The sequence below is a fragment of the Liolophura sinensis genome, chromosome 6 (genome assembly GCF_032854445.1).
Source record: "Liolophura sinensis isolate JHLJ2023 chromosome 6, CUHK_Ljap_v2, whole genome shotgun sequence".
NCBI classification, from domain to species: domain Eukaryota; kingdom Metazoa; phylum Mollusca; class Polyplacophora; order Chitonida; family Chitonidae; genus Liolophura; species Liolophura sinensis.
The window spans coordinates 9,553,590-9,576,823 of NC_088300.1; the positions used below are offsets into that span (position 1 = coordinate 9,553,590).

Here is a 23,234-nt window from a genome sequence, read left to right on the forward strand (position 1 = left end):
GTCATGACAAATAATGGTTACGGGTGAGTCGTATGTACAGTGTCCGCTATGTATACGCATATATATAAATATCTTTATATAAAGTTATATATAACTAGAACAATATTCATTCTTGCGTTCAACGGGGTCTATTTCTAGTAACGTAATTCATGGCACACCACATGGAAACAGACTGAAATCACTACTCAGAATTAGAAATAAAACACAGCTTTTGCATCTGAAAGTAATCAGAGGATAGTAGCTCTTACTTCATGTTCCACATCTTCAGCATTCAAAAAAAAAAAGAAGTAAACAAATGTTTATTGGGTGAAAGGAACGAAAGTGATACACTCTGATGTTACAACATGTATACCAGCAGAACAGTACCTGTGAACAACCATATGTTTCAGCAGAAATTAGCAAAGGTATTTCCATTTTTGACTACAGCAGAGCCCAGAATTACGTGACCTTTAATATCTGTATTTCTCTATATATGGATTTAAAAATTGAGTCAAGGCGCACAATCCTATATGTAACAGCCCAAAGGCTTGACAACCATCCACTTTCAGTTGGGCTTCAGTACCATTCCAGAAAAATATCTATTCCACTTCGTAATTTGTTACCCACAATTGTACTGATTGTTTTCATTCAAAGTACAGAAGTCAAACCCAAACTGTAACACAAAGTTTCAGATGAAAACAAAAGTGTGGCATTTTAAGCATGCATCCCAAAGAAACACTCAACTTGAGTTGAAGTAAAATGTTGTCATAAAAATGGTCCTCTATTGATGAAGGCAAAAGGAAATATTTAAAAAGGGGACAAAAAAAGCAAATTTCTGACACTTGTTTGTTTACACACTATCTACAATCTAAACCTAAAAGATGATACAAAGACCTAAACACTTCTCAAAGTCATCATCAATAAAATACAACTAAACTCACTAGTCCTTTTTTTCTTATTTTTCCTCCAACACAAACTAGAACAGCACTTCACATAACACTGTAAAAGGTACATGACAGACAGGTCTTGATTTCCACAGCTTACAAGTTCTCCCACATTCAATGAGCTCTGCACTATACACAAATAAAACAAAATGATTTCCAACAGAGCTCAATCTGTGTTTTTCATATTGTTAATGTTAATATTTAGCATTTACCCAAACAATTCCTGGCTTATTAGGACATACTTTTCATATAGAACACCTCATAAAAGACAATATCATTGGTGAAATCATGAGCAAGTATGGGGTGGGTCTGGGGAGACACACTAAAAGCCCCCTCCACTGGATATCCACTGTCCACTATGTATTTCACCAGGACAAATTGATACCATACACATGACTTAATTGAATGCAGCTCAAAAGACAGTCACTTACAAAACCTAATGCACAAAACCCACTATGTATATAGAAAACCTTCATCGTAAGAATGAGACAAAATAGAGTACTGTGTACTTTATGTTTATCTGAACAAAACAAAATATCTTAGGTCTCCAGCAAAGCATGGTGATGCTGGTAATGTGATTTCCAGACAAGACAAAAACTGAATGAAATGGCTGTTTACAGAGCCTCATGTTCACATGGTAACACAATGTGGTTTACATTTTACCAACACACAGCTCCCAATCCACCTAGCTTTGTAGATCTGGGACCATCCACATTCTGGGATTCTTGTTGGGAAAATTGATACCTCACACCAGTTTGCTGGTAGCACACGCCTGTGCTCTTGGCATTTATTTGACAAACACACTTGCTTGTGTTTAAATGATACGACAAAATATTTAGAAGCCAGACTTTCAGCAAGTCAATTATCAGTGAGTGATGCTGTTGCCAAAATATTGTGGCCGTACTCTGCTTGGTCAATGAGCGCAGATTACTTACTGAACGGGCCTCAGGTAAGGACGTGTCCAGATGTACAGGGGATGAGACTATGTGAAGGTATACCTAGGTCAAGGTGTGAATCAGGGAGATGATAAAGGCACCTGTAGTACTCACAATGACGATGATGATGATGATGACACAGGCCCTTCACACTTAAGTACTTGAGATCAGAACAGAAAATGGTACAGATCCTTGTGTGTAGCACTGTAAGGCTAGCTGAATAATTATTTATTAATAAATTTATTTGATTTGTATTTTACGCCTTACTCAAGAGTATTTCACTCATATGACAGTAGCCAGCATTATGATGGCCTGAAAATCGTGCTCGGGGAAACCCACGACCAGGTTGCTGACAGACCCATCCACGTACAAGCTCTGCATAAAGAGATCAACACATTACATGGAAACTTGCCATGACTTGCCTGGCACGGACGTAAATCGACTTGCTAAGCATTATGTAGCACTAACAGCATAATGTGACAGAACAAGCATAAAGTAAATCGCTACACAATGACATCAGTGACAATGAAACAATGGCAATGCTGCAAATCTGTGGAATTAACCTGAAATGGTACAGGAGCTTCTTCCACTCCACAGCTTTCCTACATTTAATGTTCTTGCAGTTCAGTGACTATATACACAATGGCGTTCCTGTGAACTAACTGATCAGAGGGAATCTACATCAGTTACAGCAAATACTGAAACTACAACTACTTATCAAAGATTGTAACAAAAGCTAACAAAACTATTAACAAAACTGTACATTATCCACTGTCACATCCTTTACCTTGAACACTAAATCTAAAAGACAGTCAGCTCATAAACACACACAACTTTGTGAACTAGCCCTATAACCAACACACTGAACAGGTCCAGTACAATTGATCTGGCTCCATATTTACCTCCACATTTAATAGACCACACTAGAAAAATCTCAGCCTAAGAAATAGTAATGTCATTAGCTTGATAACACTTGCAATGTTTTTACAGGAAGTGAGAAAGGAGAACTGAGTCCGTCTGGTACTGTTATCCATATGATGGTTCCTGTTGGAGAGCATTTCTGCAGCCTCATTCCCACGAGTTTAGGCTGAGACTGTTGTGACCTATGCAAAATCATCAAAATGTACCACAGAGCAACCTCTGTTTCTATCTCACAAGCACTGAAGTTGACAGTATTGTAACCAAAGATGACCTGTGTGTGGTTAGTATATGCACATTAGCTGGTTACCAGACAGAGGGGTAGCCATTATACACAGGATGCTACAGCCAGCAGGAACAGCCCACAACTGCAGAGCAACCCATATCAAAATGTGCCATACTGGTACAAATAGGTGAAGATCGGCTAGAAGTAGGTGTTCGGGGGATACACACTACAAGGAAACCCTATTTAGACCTGAGCTTGAGACATCAGGGTTAACAAGGCAATGGCTTATACACTGCAAGCTACAGTCATCCCCTCAAATATAACACAGCACTATTTATTGTGCCTAACCCCTACCAGCAATATATGACACACATATATATGTATGTATTAGGTACAAAGATTACTGGATACCTAATGCCCTATAACATATTTACAACCTAACTGTATGTACATTACTAATATCTGGTACGTACATGGATGGGCTGCAAAATATATAGATCACTTCACTGTCATATTGTACATGTACATATCAATGTCGGCATACCAGGCCCACCAAACTTGCTGGTTGATAGACCAACTTAAAGGTGTGGTGGGCACACCAACCTCCTTACAGACTCTATATAAATGACAGCCTTGTCATATTGCATGTAACTCATTAAAATCGTTTCTGAACAGTGGTTTGCTTCAGCACAAGCACATGCAAAAGATAACATGTTTGCTATACACACAAGCCCCATTGCAAGAAAGCCAATAATTACTAACAACGAAGAAAACTGGCCCATTATTCCAATGTAATTCATGGTTAATGGCACTTACATGTTTATACACATACAAGCCAGCATTCAAGTAAGATAAAGGCCTCCTACAATGTGGAGTGCTATTCAGAGTTCCCTTTGTTGGTTTAACATTAAGTGAACCATCACAAAACGTAAATGTTAAAATCTGCTCTCTTATGAAGAAACTTTGTTATCCTGCAATCATTCAAACTTATTTAAACAACCATTTACACTTATCCTACAGTGGTATTGCATAACAAAATGAAAACAATGTTTACACAAATTTAAGGAAAACCTAAACTTCAAATTATATCGCAGATTTGACAGAAAATACCATAAAAGATGACAATGATTTATCAAATGATGCTTGGAAGGAATTACACTCAAACTCTTTGCAGCGTAAAATATACACCAGACATCATGAATGCCAGCGCTGTTATATTTTTTTTTTAATTATTATTTCATATTTATATATAATTTAACAAAACCATGGCAGTCTGCCACACACTATGATAATGAGATGCTACTGTAGTGTTGAGATACTTGTTGTCATGTTTTAATACATGTGAGGTATATACAAAGTCCACATATGCTCACCACACTTACAGACAATTCCTGTTTTGTAACAACTGTGTGCCTGTTGGCACTGCTCTCCTGTGTCATACTAACTGTTTACCCGCAGCAGACTGAGAACACTATGACCACAGGACCAGAGACTTGCAGAGTGATACTGCTGTGGTACAAGCTGTGCAGGGAATCCATGGCAGCTCTCCACAAATGGCGTGATATAACCTGCAGATGATAATCCGTTAATGCCTGTATCATTTGTGCTGCAGGGTTAGCCGGATGGGTTGTTTGGGGCGCTGAGCTTGGATGATAGGCATCGTGGGCTGGGGACTGACCAAATCAGGAGCTTCTACACTCTGCAGGCGTGATATATGCTATAAAAAAAAAAAAAAACACAGTTAAACACATGTACATACTGATACCAAATCAGGGGTTCTGTACTCTGCAGGCATGATATATGCTGAAAACATGTATTTGATTGGTGTTTGTGATTAGCAAAATTAGTTTATTTGTATAAAAAAAAAAGATGCAAGCCACAGAGAAAATTAGTAAAGACACTTACACTTTTTTCGGCTGGCTTGGCAAAGTTTGTGGTTGACTGGGATTCATCTACTTGCATTGGTGACATTGTGCCCTGAAGAACAGGTTACAGCATATAGCAGTTTGAATGTGGGGGCATGTATTCCAAAACTGAGGTAGCACAAATGATACATTTCTACCTGGTACATGTATGAAAATACAGACATACACAGATAAAACCACACTAATCAGATACAGCCACCAAAAGCCAATTCCACAAAGATATTTTCTCACATAATTCAAAATTAACAAAACATTTAGAATTGGCAGCAAGGCTACCAAAGAGCTCACCTGTATGAGACGCATGAATGCAAAACTTTAGCCCAATGTATGAAGAACTGTAATCGTGAATTTGGTAATTTACATGCTTATAGAGCATCAGCAATGGAACATCTCCCTTGTGTCACTAGGCTTTATATGCATGTAAGACTTCAGGTCAATACATGCTGTACTTTTAAAGATACACTACGTCAGGAATTCAGTACTTTACGGTATTTAATATACACCCACCCAATCAACGATGAAATATCCCCTCATTGTGCTCTACATATGAGGAAACCCTGGGCTCAATACAACCCTAAGTACTTTTCAAGACACCACCCCTAAAATTTTAACATTGATTTTAATACATAATACATTAGGTCATGAATTCAGTAATTTACAGTACTTGATATGTACACACCGAATCAACAATGTATTATCCCACCATGCTATCCTGCTCTACATGTGTGCAAACCCAGAGCTCAACACATGCAGTACTTTTTGAGATACCACCCCGAACACTTCGTTCGACATTGATTCTTATACACAATACACTATGTCAGGAATTCAGTAATTTACGGTACATAATACGCACACATTGAATCAACCATGAAACATTTCCCTCGTGCTATTGTGCTCTACAGGTGTGCAAACCCTGACCTCCATGCCTGCAATTCTTTTTAAGATACCACTCCTTACATTCTGTTTAAAATTGCTTTCTCTATTATTGGACGCGGACACCGACACTCAGGGTACAACATAAGCTACCCCTATACTTTATGCTAAAAATCAAACTACCCGAATTCCTCAACCTTTTCGCATATGAAAGAGCAACTTTCAGAGCAATTTATTCACCTTTTTCATTTCAGTTTGAAGACAAGACTACCTTGGTGGTGTTGGCCAATTTCAGAGCTTGACAAAAAGTATAATTTTATCAGTCTACACAGAGAAATGCTCTCAGAATAAGCTTAAATAAACACCTTGCAAATATGCAAAGAGGTCGAAGAATTACAGTAGTACATATAATGAATTCTGACTGAGCTGAAGAAAAATACTGTGACAGATACTTACATCTTCCTTCTCTTTTGTTTTCTTGAGAGGTACATCAGAATCAAGCGATGCACGACTACGTTTGACTTCTGTAGAACTCGAGCTGCTAATCACTGGAATGATCTGTGAACAAGACAACATTACAATGAACATATGTTACCAGGTTCAAGAAATCTTCTTTTTTGTTAACACTGCATTGATCTTCTCTCCACAATAAGTCCTTGTAATAGGACCAAACACAGTGATGTAAAATCTATACAAACATACCACTTGGGCACCATGTCACAGTACACATTAAGGCTCACAATTAATTTGAGCATTATTTACCTGCCTGTTCCCTTAATGCTAAGCAATTACATAACCAGTGGATTAAGAATAAAATCTGACAATGAAAATAACCTGACCGTTTTGTCCGAATTCTTCAGTGAAGTGGAGGAAGCTGTCTCATCAACTTGCATGGGTGACGTTGTTCCCTGAAATAAAAATACAAACTTTAGACAAAGCTTATATGATGCTAATGAAGCTGATGGGCAACATTCAAATACCTTAACACTTACACAGCAATTGACCACTCTAAAATTTAAGATTGCGTGAAGTTATTTTCCATTCTACATAAGAGCGTTCAAATTACATTTCATTTAACAATCATGGAATTTCTCTCCATAGATAACAGATATATGGGCATACCACAGCCAGGAGAAAACTATTCCACACGTATAACAAGCTCCCTTAAAACCAGTTTGACACAGAGCCGGAGAGGAGGTGAACTTATTACAAGCAACCACCAGCCAGCAGACTCAATTAAAGTCTACCCTCAGTGAGCCAGTGAAAACCTGAAGCCTTCATTTGTCTTTCATTTTCAGTCCTGGCTGATATTTCTAGGCTGATCAGAGTTGTGGGAGTGAAGGTTGGAGGGATAGCAGGGGATTAAAGGTTTTTTTAGCTGAAGACACGCTGGTTACAGTGTTGTTTTGAAAAGTATTTCGAACAAAATGTTAAAACAAATAAAGCATATCTGTGAGTACGTATGAGCCATAATTAGGGGAAAAGCAGACGCTGTAGATACAAACAATAATTAGAGGGTGTAGCAATGAAGGAAAACGGAGAGGTTTATTATTAAAGGATGAAAGAGGTCATGATGGAATGAGGATAAATCAGATAGTGTAGAAACAAAGGATAAAGCAGATAGTTTGAGAAGGAAGAATAAAGCACATGTGTGAGAATGAGAAGTAACGCAGACAGTATAGAAGTGATGGATAAACAGATTGTGTGAGAATGAAGTTTAAAGCAGATGCTGCTGGAGTGAAAGATGAAAAAGATGGTGCGAGAATGAAGTATAAAAGATAAGATGTGGGGATAAAACAGATGGTAAGACAATGAAGTATAAAGGAGACGGTGGGAATGAGGGATAAAGAAGATTGTGTGGAAAAAAGCCTAAGGCATGCCCTATAGGAATAGGGGATAAAACATACAGTTTGTGAATAAAGATCAAAGTCGATGGTGTGAACATGGGGACAGAGCAAATGGGGTGGGAATGAGGATAACGCAGATGGTGTAGGAATGAAGAATAAAGCAGATGGTACGAGAATTAGGGATGAACCAGATGGTACAAGAATTAAGGCTGGAACAAATGGTGTGGAAATGTAAGATAAAGCATATGGTGTGGTACTGAAGGATAAAGCAGATGGGGAGGAAATGGGAACAGACAAGATGAGGTGGAAATGAGGATAAAGTAGATGGTATAGGGATGAGGATAAAGTAGATGGTATAGGAATGAGGATAAAGTAGATGGTATAGGAATGAGGATAAAGTAGATGGTATAGGAATGAGGATAAAGTAGATGGTAGAAAAATGAAGAATACAGCAGATGGAATAAGAATGAAGGATGAAGCAGATGATCTGAGAAGGAAGGATGAAACAGATGGTGTGGGAATGTGGGATAAAGCCAATGGTGAGGCAATTAAGGGTAAAGCAGACAATGTGGTAATGAAGGATAAAGCAGATGATGCAGGAATGGAAGGATAAGATGATGTGGTAATGAAGGATTAAGCATCTGCCGATGTCTGTAGCTACCTCATCGGAGTCTTGTGATACCTTGGCAAGTTTACTGGGTTTCAGGGCGTAAAGACTGGGGCAGCCAGGGCGTTTAGAATCCATACCAGCTTCGTTAGAACTCTCAGACGTGTCCTGAAACACCACACGGTTTGTACATTATCCCCAGCCCATGAAAGCTCACTACCAAGACTACTGTCATCTCTTCAGGATGCAGTTAACCTGTGATGCTTTTGGTATATTTCTCCAAATGAACCTTATTTCAACTGATCTCTAAGAGTATTACTAGACTGCCAGACTTCAAACCTTGCGGACATGTAAAACATGAATGTTGTCAATACCATTGTCTGTAAGTTGTGTCACAAGTCACTATGACAACTTGTAGAAGTTTTTACAAAACAAGGTAGCCACATATGAATAAGGTCCTGGAGCTACTGGGATCATTTGGCTAATCATACTCACCTGTCCACTGTCTGGGGTTTCTCCATTGACAACCGCTGACAACTGCGCTGATTTGGTCAGGTTGATTGCTGGCAATGAGTCAGCAGGCCCATCTGAGGGCAGATCTGAACCACTGGCCGCATCCCCAGAGTCCTGCGTCGTTTCCTCCATGTTCTCAATGACAACTTTACTGGAGTTACTGCAGATCAGGTTAGAGTCAGACTTGCTGTGGTGAAGGAATGTGCTGTTTTCCGTGCTCGCACGAGCAACCTCGGCCTTCAGGTTAGACGAGCTGGTGCTTTTGCTGCTATCCTGGACAAAAATATAATCAATCTGAATTATACTCTAACATTATGTCAAAAAATGGATATACTTCACAGAAGTTCATTCATTCACACAGGTAGCTCCAATACTTAAAATAATGGTTTTATCCTTGATTAATTGCTGAAGCTTTTCGTCTTGCCATAATCAGGAATAAAGATTTCAAGTAATCTCTAAGCTTATGTTTTCTTCGATTTCTTCTGTTTCTTTTGTATGTTATATAATGTATCCAAGGTCTAGATAAATGTATATATCTGGACAAACTTACCAATTTTTTCTTGGGCTTTGCTCCTCTATTTAATACTTCTGCTGTGATGTATTTGCTAAGCTCTTTCCTGAAACATCACAAGAAAAGTATGATGGCAAAAACATCACCACAATCTTTAAACAATAAGAGGTATGATGAAAAAAACTCACTGACTACAAGTCTCGAATCTATATTTAAAGGGCATTAGCTCTGGAAATAATTGAAGTGGTACAACCAAGAAAAAAACAATCAACATCTTCACACGGTCTCTCTCACTTAAAAATTTTCATCAAAGCTATAGGAGGTGGTGGTGACAAGGTAATGATTACAGACAACCTGACTGCTATAGGTGTCCAACTTATCTGCCTGTTTGATAAAAATAAATGAACTTTTAGATATCTGTTGCGCTTACCTTTTTACATGTTTTATCTCAACCTTCATATCTTCTTTGTACAGTTTAAGGAAGGTTGCCTGTTTATATACTGGAAAAAAAAAAACACAGCATAAATTAATCTAGGTAAGTAATTTACCTGTATTTACAGCATATTTAAAGTAAGAACCACTTCCTTTGTGGAAGTATGTATTGATGATTCATGTCTGTCTTGCTGCTCAAAGCTTTGTAATAAAGATTACTTCACAGTACACTTCTAGTCTGCACAATCGTATATAATCTGACTAACTGATGTAATCTTATACGTACAATGAGAGATCCTCAAAGAAAAGCAGAAAGCAACAAACAACAAGAGTGAAGGACAGTAGCTCAACAGCACAGCAGACCTCGGCCAAGATCTGATAGTCTTTCTGAACGCTGCAGACGAAGGCGACACAATTCCAGAAGAAGTTATTTCTCTTGGTGTGATTTCACAGAAAGACAGATTAAGATACTCACCAACATCTGTGAAGGACTGGATGTCAAAGGTCAGGTCCACATTAATGTTCTCCACCTTATGGAATTGTAGGCCAATAAACCACTTGCTGACGTGTATATCCTCACTGAAACACACCACCAATCAGCACTGCATTACGCCACATTGAGATATGTTAGGAGTGCCGTCACATAGCATTTTATGTACTGGTAGGGTCAATCTAGTAGAGATAACTAATTAAACATGATTAGATTCATTTTCCGAAATATGTTCTTGGGTGGGTTTCTGTATCCAGTATTGAAAATGTAAAGATGTTCTCCAGGTATTTTTGTCTAAACTCAAATACTTCCATGTTAAGAGATAGACAAGTACATATATTTATTTATTTATTTGATTGGTGTTTTACGCCGTACTCAAGAATATTTCACTTATACGACGGCGGCCAGCATTATGGTGGGAGGAAACCGGGCAGAGCCCGGGGGAAACCCACGACCATCCACAGGTTGCTAGCAGACCTTCCCACTTACGGCCGGAGAGGAAGCCAGCATGAGCTGGACTTGAACTCACAGCGACCGCATTGGTGAGAGGCTTCTGGGTCATTACGCTGCGCTAGCGCGCTAACCGACTGAGCCACGGAGGCCCCCAAGTACATATAGCCCTACCTTGTCGTAAAGCACTGGATAATTGAATACGTCCAGATTAAATTTCCAAATCATGTTTTTGGGTGGGTATGGGTATCAGGTATTGAAAATGTAATGATATTCTCCAGGTAGTTTTATCTACACTTAAATAATGCCTTGTTAAAAGATAGACAGTAAAGCAGCAGTGTAACTTTGCAATGGATGTCACTCTGTTGTAGTAATGATGAAGCTTAAAAAGAAAACTGCATATTTCCATGCTTGTATAACAAGGTTGCTCTTACTTTGCTAGTCAGGTTTGGCTATCAGGCATTTACAACAGACGATGCCATCCCAGGTTACATGATAAATCTGAATCTCATTTTGCCTGCCATGACCTTTAAGTGCCACACATTCTCATCTTCTGCTTCATGAAATTCAGGATGCAACAGCCTGTAAATACAAAACCCACGCAAAACTCACCTTTTCTCTAAGGGACCAAATGATTCCGGCGTGACATGAGCCAGCTTAATGTACAGATTCCTCTCCAAGTTCCCTATCAGCAGGCGGATTTTGGACTCGATATACCCTTGCCTGTTGAAAACCACAGAGAAAATTTTCTGGCTAAACCACTCAGTTGAAGTACATGTACATATTTAAATTCACGTGGCTGTAAAATTCGTACTTGAGATTAAATCACAAAACAAAATTGGGAAGATAAATGAGAAAGAAAGCAGCAAGATGCATTTTATGTGGCATGGAGTGGAAATTGTTCCAACTGAGAGGAAGCTAGCATGAACTGGACTTTAACTCACAGTGATCATGTTAAGAGCCACCACACTCACTCTGTTGTGATAGCATGTTAACCCCTCGGCCATGAAAGCCCCCCATTCTCATTGTAAGAATAACCAGTGTCATTATTATGTACACTATAGAGGAAGATATCGTAGAAATAGACAGTTTGTCTAACATACAATAATTAGTTGTAATGTGAAGAAAACAAAACTTTACCATTCTAAGTATGACTTCTCCTGTTCAGCACTTGCTATCAACACAATGTAATGCCTGCAAATGAAAGCAAACATGTCAATGTACATGAATATATAAATAATCCATCCAACCCAAGGGTAAAAAAGACAAACTGTAAATCTTGAACGTTTTCAAACTCTAAAGCATTTTTTGTAATGGAATTTATGCATACAATTATTATGAAAATGACTTAAAAATGACTTCCTTGCATCAATAAGAGCTTCCTATAACTATGCAAATTCAGGGGCACAAATGTTTTTTTAACCGCCTATCACAGAGATTGGTAGATATTTTTTGTGCTTGTCACATACCTGTCTCCATCAGTCTGACTTTTATAAAGTCTATAATCTACCAATCGCCATGCATGGCGCATTCTGCAAACATATAATTTCAGTTTGGTGAAGCAATATCAGTCTACCGTGTTACAAGAATATTTGGTTTCCGTAGCTTTACCCTTTCTATTCCACACTCTGTCGGAAGCGGGGCTTCTGCACAGACGATCATCAAAACAAAAACTTACTTGTGGGTGTTCAGTCTTTGCTTGTGTACATACGCGCTTCCCACGGAAGGGGAACAACTGAGGAAAAGCATTCAGTCTGTGTGTGTTTAGAATTATAGGCTTTATAGTTATATTTGACAGGTGTTTCACACTGTGCTCGGGAAGATTTAATTTATATTATGGTGGTCAGCAACTCGCACCGACTACAAATGCAATCGTGACAGACTCCGGAGTCATGAGTGACACTTCAATTTTTGATTGATTCACTGCTCTGCGTTGACTGTTCTCCAGTTGACTGACGTTTGTTATATCATAGATGTGCATCCTTGCGATAATGTATAAGGAAAAGAATTTTTGCAGTTTTAATTTTGCCGCTGCTACGGTAACAGAAGTGTGTCCTTCAACGTTGAAGGTTGGTCTCGGAATTGAAAGTGTAAATATGATAGGTGCATTCACAATGGCCTAAATGACGCCCTAACAGTGTTGACTTGTTCGGGCCGAAAATGACGAAGGCTTGCGACAAACATTTTGATCATGGGTAGGCCAAGTAAATATACAGACTTCACAAACTTAGACATACATGAATATTGACTTAAACATTATTGTAAACTTATTACGCCGACCTGTAGCTGCGAAAGGTGAATTTTTTTGTGACCTGTCGCCAACAAAACCTGCCTGTCACCGACAGGTAGGCAGACATTATTTCGATCTCTGAAATTATTTCTCTAAACCTCATAGTTCTCTCAGAATGTTGGTTGCAGAGACGGGTTAAAAAAGACTGATAAATTAGGGTAGTGTAAAGTACAGGGGAACCTCATTATCATGTTCCAGACGGGAGTCTGATTATATTATTACCAGTTTCACTTTGCATACAATTTATGTTGACACAAAAATACTTCATTCACTGATGACATCAGAAACCTTGCCCTGAGTATGTTTCTGTGATTGATTAGAGGTTCCAGAATTCACATGGCAGGAAAACTCTTCTGCCATGGAAAGATTGTTTCGATTCCTGCGTGGGCATGCAAACTTCACCGGCATTTTACGGGAGGTTGAACATAGAGACTCATATCATTATTGCTGAAATGCTTGTATGCTGATTTGCTACATTTATTTATGGGGACACTTCCCCGGATGAGGCAATGATCAGGCGCCTTGGAACCCTGAACAAGGTTTTAATATAAATCTACCTGAAATCTTGAAATCTACAAGTCTTTCTGTCACTGATTTTTTTCAACAGGTGAGTCACAGATAATAAAACAAGTGTGGTGCCTCTTCTCGAAGCAATCACAGCAAGTGCATAGAGAAAAACCACGACAAGAGAAACATTTACTGTAAATGATTTTTTTGATCATTTCATTTCACAGTATGTTCTTGACCATCAAATAAGCTACAGTACTTAGCCAGGTGCTTTAATGAAAAACATAAAAGTGACAACATTTTACTTATGAACATTTCTGAAATATCATACAAGGCCTTTTGCAGTGGTCCAGCAAAGGACTTACTTCAGATTGGTAAAAGTGCCAGAAAATGGTCTTGCTTACTTGTATTTTTGAAAAAAATTGGAAGGTTCAAACAATTTCCCCCATTCTTCTTTCTGCATGTATATGTTATTTGTGACTTCAAGGCCTGTGAGTGAAAAAAAAAAAAGAAACGGGGATAAAAGGAAGAAAACTAACCCTCCTAAGTTTTGTGTACTATGTTTATATTTGATTATCTCCCTTGATCATACATATGTATATGAGGACAAATCTCAAAATAGTATCTGATCAATCATTTGTAAAAACTTTATACACTTGATAAAACATCTCTGATATAAGTACTTTATAAAATTTGTTATATTACATTTTTTTTCTTATCAAACACTTCTTCTTAAAACAGTATCAGGTCAGTTATTTCTAAAACCTCTCCGGTAAAAGTACTTTCTCGAATCTGTTACATTACAATCTTTTTCTGACAGGACACTTCTTCTACATCAGTATCTAACTGGTAAGCAGCCTTACTCACACATATACATTACTTTCTTGATGTGCTGGCAAGAAAAAGCAACTGAAGAACTAAAGAGCCAAATGGTGTCTTACATTTGATATGAATGTTTGAATAATTAAACATTGGATCATTTTGTTCTCGGATGCAGATTGTGAAAAAAAATTTCAAATACTGGCCTTCTTTGAACTCTTCGACCATGATTGAGCGAGTTGAGGCGGTGACATTGTAAGTGGAGTTCTGCTGAGGGTATGCTGGTGTGATAATTGGCATGAGATGAAACCTGTCTGGGGGGTGGATCTGTAACGAAATCAGAAAACATTACTTAAAACTCTAAATGCAAACAAAACAAAGCACAACAAAAAATCCATATTTGATAATCAAATCAAAATTTTCTGTAAAATGATTCAAGATTGAAACTTTTATTATACGACCCAACAACCCATTTTTACCAATTCTGAACGGTATAACATGCAGAGAAGCAGCTGATATTTCGTGCAAGGTAATTATTTGGGCTATTCTGAAACAACAGCTAAAATTAAATTGGATTTCTGCTGATCGATTTTTGTGTCAAAAGTATAAAGTCTTTAGAGAACATAAATTTGCAAACTCAATAATTAACTTGTTTTCTGTATGTACCCGTGGATCCCAGACAGTAAAGCTTACCTTGTTGTCTGCACCTATCCTCGGATCCAAGACAGTAAAGCCTGTCTTGTTTTCTGTACCTACCTTTGGATGAAAGACAGTAAAGCCTGTCTTGTTTTCTGTACCTACCTTTGGATCAAAGACAGTAAAGCCTCACCTGTCTGATGCACATACCCTTGGATCCTACACAGTATAGCCTAACTTGTTTTCTGCACTTATCCTTACATTAACAGTAGAGTAACTTGTTCTCTGTACCTACCCTGGGATCCCAGACAATAAAGCCTAACTTTCTTCTGCACCTACCCTTTGATCCCAGACAGCAAAATCTGACTTGTTTTCTGTACCTACCCTGGGACAACACACAGTAAGCCTAGCGTGTTGTCTGCACCTACCATTTGATCCCAGACAGCAAAATCTGACTTGTTTTCTGTACCTACCATGGGACAACACACAGTAAGCCTAACATGTTGTCTGCACCTACCATTTGATCCCAGACAGTCAAGCCTACCTTGTTTTCTGTACCTACCCTTGGATCCCATACAGTAAAGCCTAACTTGTTTTCTGCTTCCATCTGTTTGAGCAGGACAGGCTGAGGCCACTCCCTATAAATGAAAAAAAAACATCTTAGAACAAATAAACCCATATTCCTCAACACTTTTCCACACTAAGACATACGTTTATTTCCTTGTGAAGTGTAATTCCTCTAACAATGTCTCTTTACACACCACAACAGAGATGACAGCAGCCATACTGTATTTTACTGAGCGAAAAAAATTAGTGAAAAATATCCCTGACATCAAACCAATGAGTAAATACAACCTTAATTGCTTGAAATCTGTTCAAGACATCTTATTCACAATGTAAACTAACTATTTTGACATAAGTTTCAGCCTTTGATCCACAAACTTCAATACAATACAAAAATGCTACTATTTCCACACTGTAATTATATGTTAGCATAACATCAATAACATACAGCCACTGACCATATAAAATAGGAAGCATAATTGTCAAAACAAGTCTGAATAACATATATAACGACTCACCATTTAGAAAAGACCAGGAAGAACTTCTGTATTAAAGTAGCCGGGGCAGCATTTGGATAGAGCTGACAGACTCTGGCTACTAACATAGCCCAAGATACGCCACCAAGGAAACCAATAGCATTGGAATAAATACCCTTCTCTATCAAAAAAAATAACAAATCATTAGTTCTCTCAAAATGTTTCAAAATATTGGTCACAGTGGTGGTTAAAAAGGCTGAGGAATTAAGGTACCTTGAGCTTTCACTTTTTGTCATTCACGTGTACCAGGGTTTTTTGTCAAATTCATGTCCTTCATTTTATGACATAAGTTTTCAAAATCTTACATATTTCATGCAAACTAGCATTTCAAGCTTATAACCACCATATCTACACACCGTCTGTAAGAATTATTTTGTTCATATCTTCTTGTTTCTACATTTGAGAAAAAGGTTGTATATGTCTGAATGACACACTTGTTAACCAGACTATTTCATACAGAAAACTTATGAAAACCTATTTCTTACTTTTGGCCCACAATTTTATTGCTCTCAATGCCATTCTGAAGTTTTCAACATTTGGGACAAGATGGAGAATTTCATCAGTTACTCTGCAACCTACAAGAGATGGAAATAAAGAATTTCAAAACAAAAGAAAAACATGTCAGCCAAAAGGCCGCATAAAAACATCAAACATTTCATACTTTTAGACTAAAAAAAAAAACATTAATTTCTTATTTTAGAGGTGACCCAAAGCCACAATGACAAAACTAATATTGCCAATATACTGATCAAAATCTGGCTCACAATATCTAAGGCACAAAGTTACTGGCTCTTTGTTGAGTAAAAGACTGCTTGTTTTTTGTTAACTAGCTCACCGTTTAAACTTCTGACACATTTCTCGTCCAAGTTTTTCAACAGAGTTTCATCTCTTAGGTCTAGGTCTTCAGGGATCATAGGCAAGGCCAGCCTCGCAAATAACATGTCCAGCTGTTGAAGAAATACAGTACACACTGGAAGATTTTCCACTACAAAACTTGCTACTATTCCACTGTGTAAATTAAACACCCAGATGTTTTCCAGTGACCATGTGACTACATACACAGGTTCATGAGTACTGTCGGATGCTTACAAGTCCACTAACAATGAATGAAGAATCTACAAATTCCCTGTCCAGGGCCACTGTGTGTGAAATACTGAGCATTTAATTGATTATATATGGGAAGTTCTTATGTTTCCTGTAATATTAAGGAGTATGGTTAACTTTCAAACAACATCGTGAAAACATATCTACTCACTTCAATACCATCAAACTCCATCTTGATAACAGGAACGAATGCTTCCTCAACTGCCTGTATAAAGACATCAGAGACAGATGATTTATTTATTCTGTCTTATGTTTCACATAATAATCAAGATAAAATTGACAAAATGGTGTAACATATGTATGGACATCATAGGGTTGCTGGAGGGGAACCTCAATAGAGAACACGTCCCCCAGTGAAGACACAGGAAGATTTATGGAAGTTAATACAAATGTTACACTTTATGACCAGAAAACTGAAACTTTAATTAAATATGCTGTGATAAGAATCACCTGAAAATCTCTGATTTAGTTCTTTCAACAGACCAAACATGTCTATATGTAGATTGAATAACTGTGACTGTCATACCCTAAGATCTTTTACATCAGTCTGTTCCTTTAAAAGTTCGTAAAATGTAGAGAAGAAGTCTGAACGTTCAATGTGCCGTGGTCCAACGCATAGCGTATCAATATCAGCACCTGTATTAATAAAGCAGCATATGTCATAGATCTGGTGATGTAACCCAACTGCAGAGGAATTCAAGTGGAATAAAAGTACACATATAATATTTCCATTTCCTATGATAAACTTCACAAATTTTCAAGACTGGTTTAAATAAAACCGAAATATTAAACAAGGTATTTCCTGGCATCATATGTTGGGTTTGCCACAGTACTCTCTTTGCAAAAGCATAAGAACTCCAGAAACATTACTGACATCAATAAAGATAATGTTTATGCTACATTGTAATTAGAATACTCAATTATATAACTTACTTTATTTTCCCATCTACCCAGCTTTTGTGCATCCCTTATACAAGAAAATACAGCTTTCTCCTGGTCTATTATGATTTAATAAAGTCACAAAGTACACCAAGATTTTATTTCCTAGGCAAAAAATCATTAACATTAATACAGTCATGCAACACAGGGTGCTGTACATATGACTAAACTATGATCTTGTGAACAGCAGTGAAACTAAACTTATTGAAAGGAATGAGTTTGATTGTTACCTTTCGTGTGTACACCTAGCCTATAGGAGCCAAAAGTAAACACCTTTCCTCCAAAAGCCTCAGCTTTGTCTTCCGAAACATTGGTCTGTTCATCAAAATAGATAATCACAGTAACTGAACAATAGCAAATAACGTTAACAAAATACCCACCTCATAATAAGGTACTCCTACAAATACACGCAAGAAGACCTGTTAACCGAACTCACATATTCACAAGTAATAACTAAGAAATCTTCTTACCAAGGACACTGTTGCTGAAAACTACAACACTGTTTCTGGACTAAATGTACCAGAAGTATCAGTTTTAAAAATCTTAGAAATTCCTTTGAATTCATGTGCAGTAGTGTTTTAATTTTTTCCACTCACCTTACGAACACTGACATCTTTGATCCACTGTCGGACAAGTTCATTTACTTTACTCAGAACATACATTCTACCAAAAAAATAAACATAAGTTTATATTATAAACAGGACTTGTATTAAGTTGAGTATAGAATGTATTTTAGTTGAATACTAATCATAGTTTGACTTGCCATGGTATCCTCGGTAAGACAGTGTAGGAGAGGAGTACAGAGTATAATCAGGAATCTCTGTGCCAACACTAGCCATCAACTTCCATGGACAATTCGGGTCAATAATTGCAGTGCCAAACATGGCATGTTAGAAAAGAGAAATTTTTTCTTGTCTCTTGCTGTCAAATACCTGATCAAAGGGCATATATCCCCATGAATATATTTGAAGACTTAAATATGTTCTTCAGGAACGCACATGTATGAGCACAAACACCAATGTTCTGGGCATTATGGGTCAGGTAAATGCACACGATCATATTTCTGTATCTTTAGTATGTTCATGTAGCTGGTAACTACTCTGGCAAAAACAAGTAGGTAAAGCTTCGTTCACACTATACCTGAAAATCAGTCCATAGTCCGAACCGAATTTCATTCGAATTAAATGGGCAAAGTGCTAAATTAAAACGTATAGCCATTCCAATTTTTTTTGGTTCAGGAAAGAGTTTTACTTCTGACCAATCAGTATCGACAATGTTGAATGTTTAACATCGTACTTAACACTTTTTCAGTCAAATGACGACGAAGAAGTCCTTGTGGTGCATGTAAAGTGCCTCCTTGTTGCAGGATGGATTTCCACCACTCTCTTATCTAGTGCTGCTTCACTGAGGAGAATTACCGAAGGCAAATAAGCTGCCCACCTGAGCCATTATACTGATACTGATCAACCAGTCGTTGTACTATTCTCTTAATGCTGAACACCAGGCAAGAGAACTACAACTTCCTCTTTTGAGATCTTAGGTGTGACCCGACCCAGGATTGACCCTGGATGTACCGTCCCCGAAGAGGGCGCTCTACCAACTGAGCCATCGGTATATTTATCTGGAGGTGTGTTACCAATCAGTCAGTCTTTCATGTCATACATGTAACCTGGCATTCATTCCATGTGCGAAACTTGACTGTGAATGCAACTTACTGATTTTCTGGCCTAGTATGAACATAGCTTTATGCTCATATTACAAAATACATTATGGTCCTTACACAACTCTGTACTTAACAGAAACACCTAGTTCTATTTCCTTTATATGAAAATTAGCAAAAGACACTCACTGTTTGTGAATATGTCCAAAAAAGTCACAAAGACTTAATCTGGGTTTATGTGGCTGACATACCTGTGCATTATATTGACACAATGAGTCAATAAGTAAATAAGTTTATTTACAGGAGTCAATAATATTGATGTCTTTTAACATGACAGATTATATAGCATTTTCCTCACCGATGACTAAGTTCATCCTCACTCTCAAAGATGCCATGTGGCCGGAGAGTCTCCTCCAGTCTGGTAGACAGTTTGATGTCCAGCGGATCTGGCCCGGCCAGACTCAGCGGAGAGGTTACCCCAGGGTAACTCTTCTGTCCAGCCAGATCCTGCGACATCCTACAAACATACATAACATGCACATTCAGTGGAATAATTAGGTACAGTTGTACAGAAGGAAGTTCATTTTGTGTATACAAGAGTAAATAAACAGCTAAAAGATCTGTCTACCAGCCATATATTTGATTCAAAAGGTTTCCAGTACCAGATCTTCTTCCAAGGCTTAAATATGTTGCCAAATGAGAAGGCTAATTCAGAGAGAAGATCTGATGGTATGCCTATTTTCTGACTGAAAATGCATTGGATTCTCATCATTCCCTTATACATCTATGCGGTGAACCGCTATGGTATTCCATACATTTCGGGTAAGTGTTCACGAACGAGGAACCTGTTTAGGTCCTCTGTACTTGATTATGTTACTTTTTTGTTTCTTCCGAGAACCTCTGGAATGAAACATGATTCAAACAGCATGATGGTTCCACAGCTCATTGTCTATACCACGTGACAATTTGGTTTGTTCGAAAATGTTGCCTATGGGGACCAAAGATTGGTGTTGCCAGCAGCACTAGATAGCGAGTGCTGGCCTCATTGTCCGCTGTCGCATCTGCCATTGCCAGGGTTCCCGTTTTGAGATCTAACCCTAAATTTTTACCAGTTGTTGTGTGATTCCCTTTGTGGTCACTCGAGACCTTCACCACTTCATGCTTTTTTTAAGCATATATAGCCAGTGAAAGATGGCAAAGCAATGCTCGCTGCTCGTAGTTACACACAGTCACAAATTCTCCCGTCATCACGCCGGTGAAAATAAACAATGGCCATGGTGCAAACCATAGGTTGACACAGAAAAAGATAAGGAACATTCTTACTGAAGCTTTATCACTGCAGATTAGTTTATAAGGGCTGATTTCAAAGGCCACATAAAAATTGCAACGGGCTTGGGCAAAATTTTTAAATGACGCACGCTCTGATACTGGTTTGGGGCCATGTCCTGGCCAATCCAAATTTGCAAACCTATTGTTAGAGCAAACTCAGATTAAGTAAAGGTAGGTGTTGTGGTGTACACCATAAAAATGTATGAGAATCAAAATATACAACAATGAGGTGCCCTTCACCGCCAGTTCCACCCCCTACCCTTCAGAGGTAGATTAGTCTTTCAACACCTCCATTGCTACAGTGCAGATATCCCAATGTGGCTCGTAATTGTTTGTCTCTTATCCATTGTTTGACCAAATCCTCAAATGCTCACTACGAAAAGCAAATTTTTCACTGAAATAACATCAAACCCTCATCCGCATGATCAGCCTCCAACCGCCATTCATCATGTCTTAATTGGCAAACGCTGAGTTTGGCTATTTCACTTCCGACTAATAGAAATACCAGACTTGACTCTAGGGTTATTACAAAACAACACAGAGTAACTATAATTTCAAATACTGAGCTGCAGAATGCTTCAGGCACGTATCAACAAGCCAGGCTATATTCTGCACCAGTATCCCTCTGTGTGACTGTTTCTGTCGTTCTACCACAATAAAACACAAGTTCTGAGTCCCATACCTTCTGTTCATTTTTTAATGCCCAGGCTTGTCAGGTTTAGCTTATGGTTATGGATGGTTTCAGTTTTAAATTGACCAGAAGACTCTGGTCTTGACAGCTGATGATTAAACAGTCTGATTTATCATGTAAATGAGTAGAGTGTCTTTCAAATTGGGCCAGGCAATGTCCTTTCAGCTTCAGAGGCGAATACCAACTTTGATATTTTCCTTGCAGTTGTAAAAACTAGGTTTGTACTTTTGTTGCTTAATGAGTCAAAAAGCTTGTTCTTCAATGAACTGATGTCACTTTACCATGTGATAGCAACCTCAACTTTCATATTCCCTCTTCTTTTTATTTGTTTTATGAAACTGCCATGTGAATCATGGGGTTAAGTCGTCAAATGTTACACTGCCACCCTATGGCTGGCAAGTAGTCCGAGAATGCTCTATGTTAGATTTGCCAAGATTTTGTTCGGCCCAGGATGGCCCCAAACCAACTTCAAAGTGCGCTCCGTTTATAAACCTGATTGAGACAAAAATTACCCATCAAATACGTCTCCACGGCCTGAGGTGTGCAGACACTAATGTTCCTTATCTTTTCATCTGTCAGTGTATCACAAGCACAATGTGGATCTGTTATTATCTAGGTTACATGGGCTTGAGATTCCTTGGTGACACTCAAAGCGAGCAGCTATACCAATCGTCTTGAAATATTTAAGGCCAGGTAACTGCATCACATTTTTAAATGGAGCACGCTCTGACACTGGTTTGGGACAAAATTGGTTGAACAAAATTCTTCCAAACCTAACGTCAGAGTTATCTTGGGACATGCTGATGAATTATAGTTGTAGATTGTCTGACACTGTGAACTACCTCGAAGCCCTTCGTCATTTGCCATTAAAGTACAATTTATATAGCATGATCGTGATCACAACATAATCTGTATCTTACTTACAATAAACAAACACTACATTAAACATCAATTAAAATCACATCTTTATCTTCTAAATTCAAATCTACAATATTCAGGCCTACTGCAAATCACTTCAGATTCTTGTTTCTTTTAATGAATAAAACTTTTCCTGAAATAAATACAATGACAGTCTGAAAAATTCAATGTAAACCACACAAACAAACTGAAATAAATAACATCTGAGAGGTTATATGACTTCAGGAAAAACTGAAGAAGATACCGTTTTAAACAACATCAGCAGCACACTTTCAGATGGTGGTGCAAGTGATACCAGTAACAACGTTTCCCAAAACATTAGTACTTCCAGCGCTCAGTTATCAATTCAAACCAACGCTTTTCTGCTTACCTTCGTTTTATTGGTACTTATGCTACAAGGTATCTGGCCAGTTAAGTTCACAATTCATAAGTTTCCGACTGCATGAAAATGCTACAAACTCACAAGTTCGCAAATGGCGGATGTAAACTAACGTCCCACAATGCAACTTTGCGGAAGAGCACGAGGTTTCACGGAAATCGGGAAATGCAAAATTCTTAATCGATCTTTTAAAATGTATGAACAGCTCTCAA

At 38.1% G+C, this 23,234-nt stretch overlaps 1 protein-coding gene across 3 annotated transcripts; it reads right to left on the reverse strand.

Annotated features, from left to right (window-relative positions):
* Positions 1–10: 10 nt before the first annotated feature.
* LOC135466191 (poly(A) polymerase beta-like) lies at positions 11–23,134 on the reverse strand. Of its 3 annotated transcripts, none has more exons than XM_064743577.1 (23): positions 23,014–23,134; positions 20,064–20,222; positions 18,642–18,708; positions 18,276–18,360; positions 17,633–17,742; positions 17,258–17,311; positions 16,838–16,949; positions 16,488–16,577; positions 15,985–16,123; positions 15,465–15,540; positions 14,473–14,593; positions 13,852–13,936; positions 11,791–11,844; positions 11,263–11,373; positions 10,186–10,289; positions 9,709–9,778; positions 9,318–9,384; positions 8,750–9,040; positions 8,330–8,422; positions 6,640–6,708; positions 6,257–6,358; positions 4,908–4,979; positions 11–4,719 (listed from the first exon to the last, which is right to left on the reverse strand). In XM_064743577.1, exons 2-23 carry the CDS (start codon positions 20,219–20,221, stop codon positions 4,600–4,602), a joined length of 2,250 nt encoding a protein of 749 aa, XP_064599647.1. In that variant the 5' UTR covers position 20,222; positions 23,014–23,134; the 3' UTR covers positions 11–4,599. The 3 variants fall into 3 exon arrangements, with proteins under 3 accessions (XP_064599647.1, XP_064599646.1, XP_064599648.1); XM_064743576.1 differs by having other exon boundaries at positions 8,309–8,422; XM_064743578.1 differs by lacking the exon at positions 8,330–8,422.
* Positions 23,135–23,234: the final 100 nt, after the last annotated feature.

Excerpts from the sequence above, each read along its gene's own strand:
- LOC135466191 (XM_064743576.1), bottom strand. The coding sequence starts at position 20,221 with ATGTCGCAGGATCTGGCTGGACAGAAGAGTTACCCTGGGGTAACCTCT. Across the intron at positions 11,845-13,851 it reads AATTTTTTTCAAAAATACAA|GCATTACATTGTGTTGATAG; the intron begins GTAAGCAAGACC and ends TTTCATTTGCAG. Across the intron at positions 6,359-6,639 it reads TGAAGAATTCGGACAAAACG|ATCATTCCAGTGATTAGCAG; the intron begins GTCAGGTTATTT and ends TCTTGTTCACAG.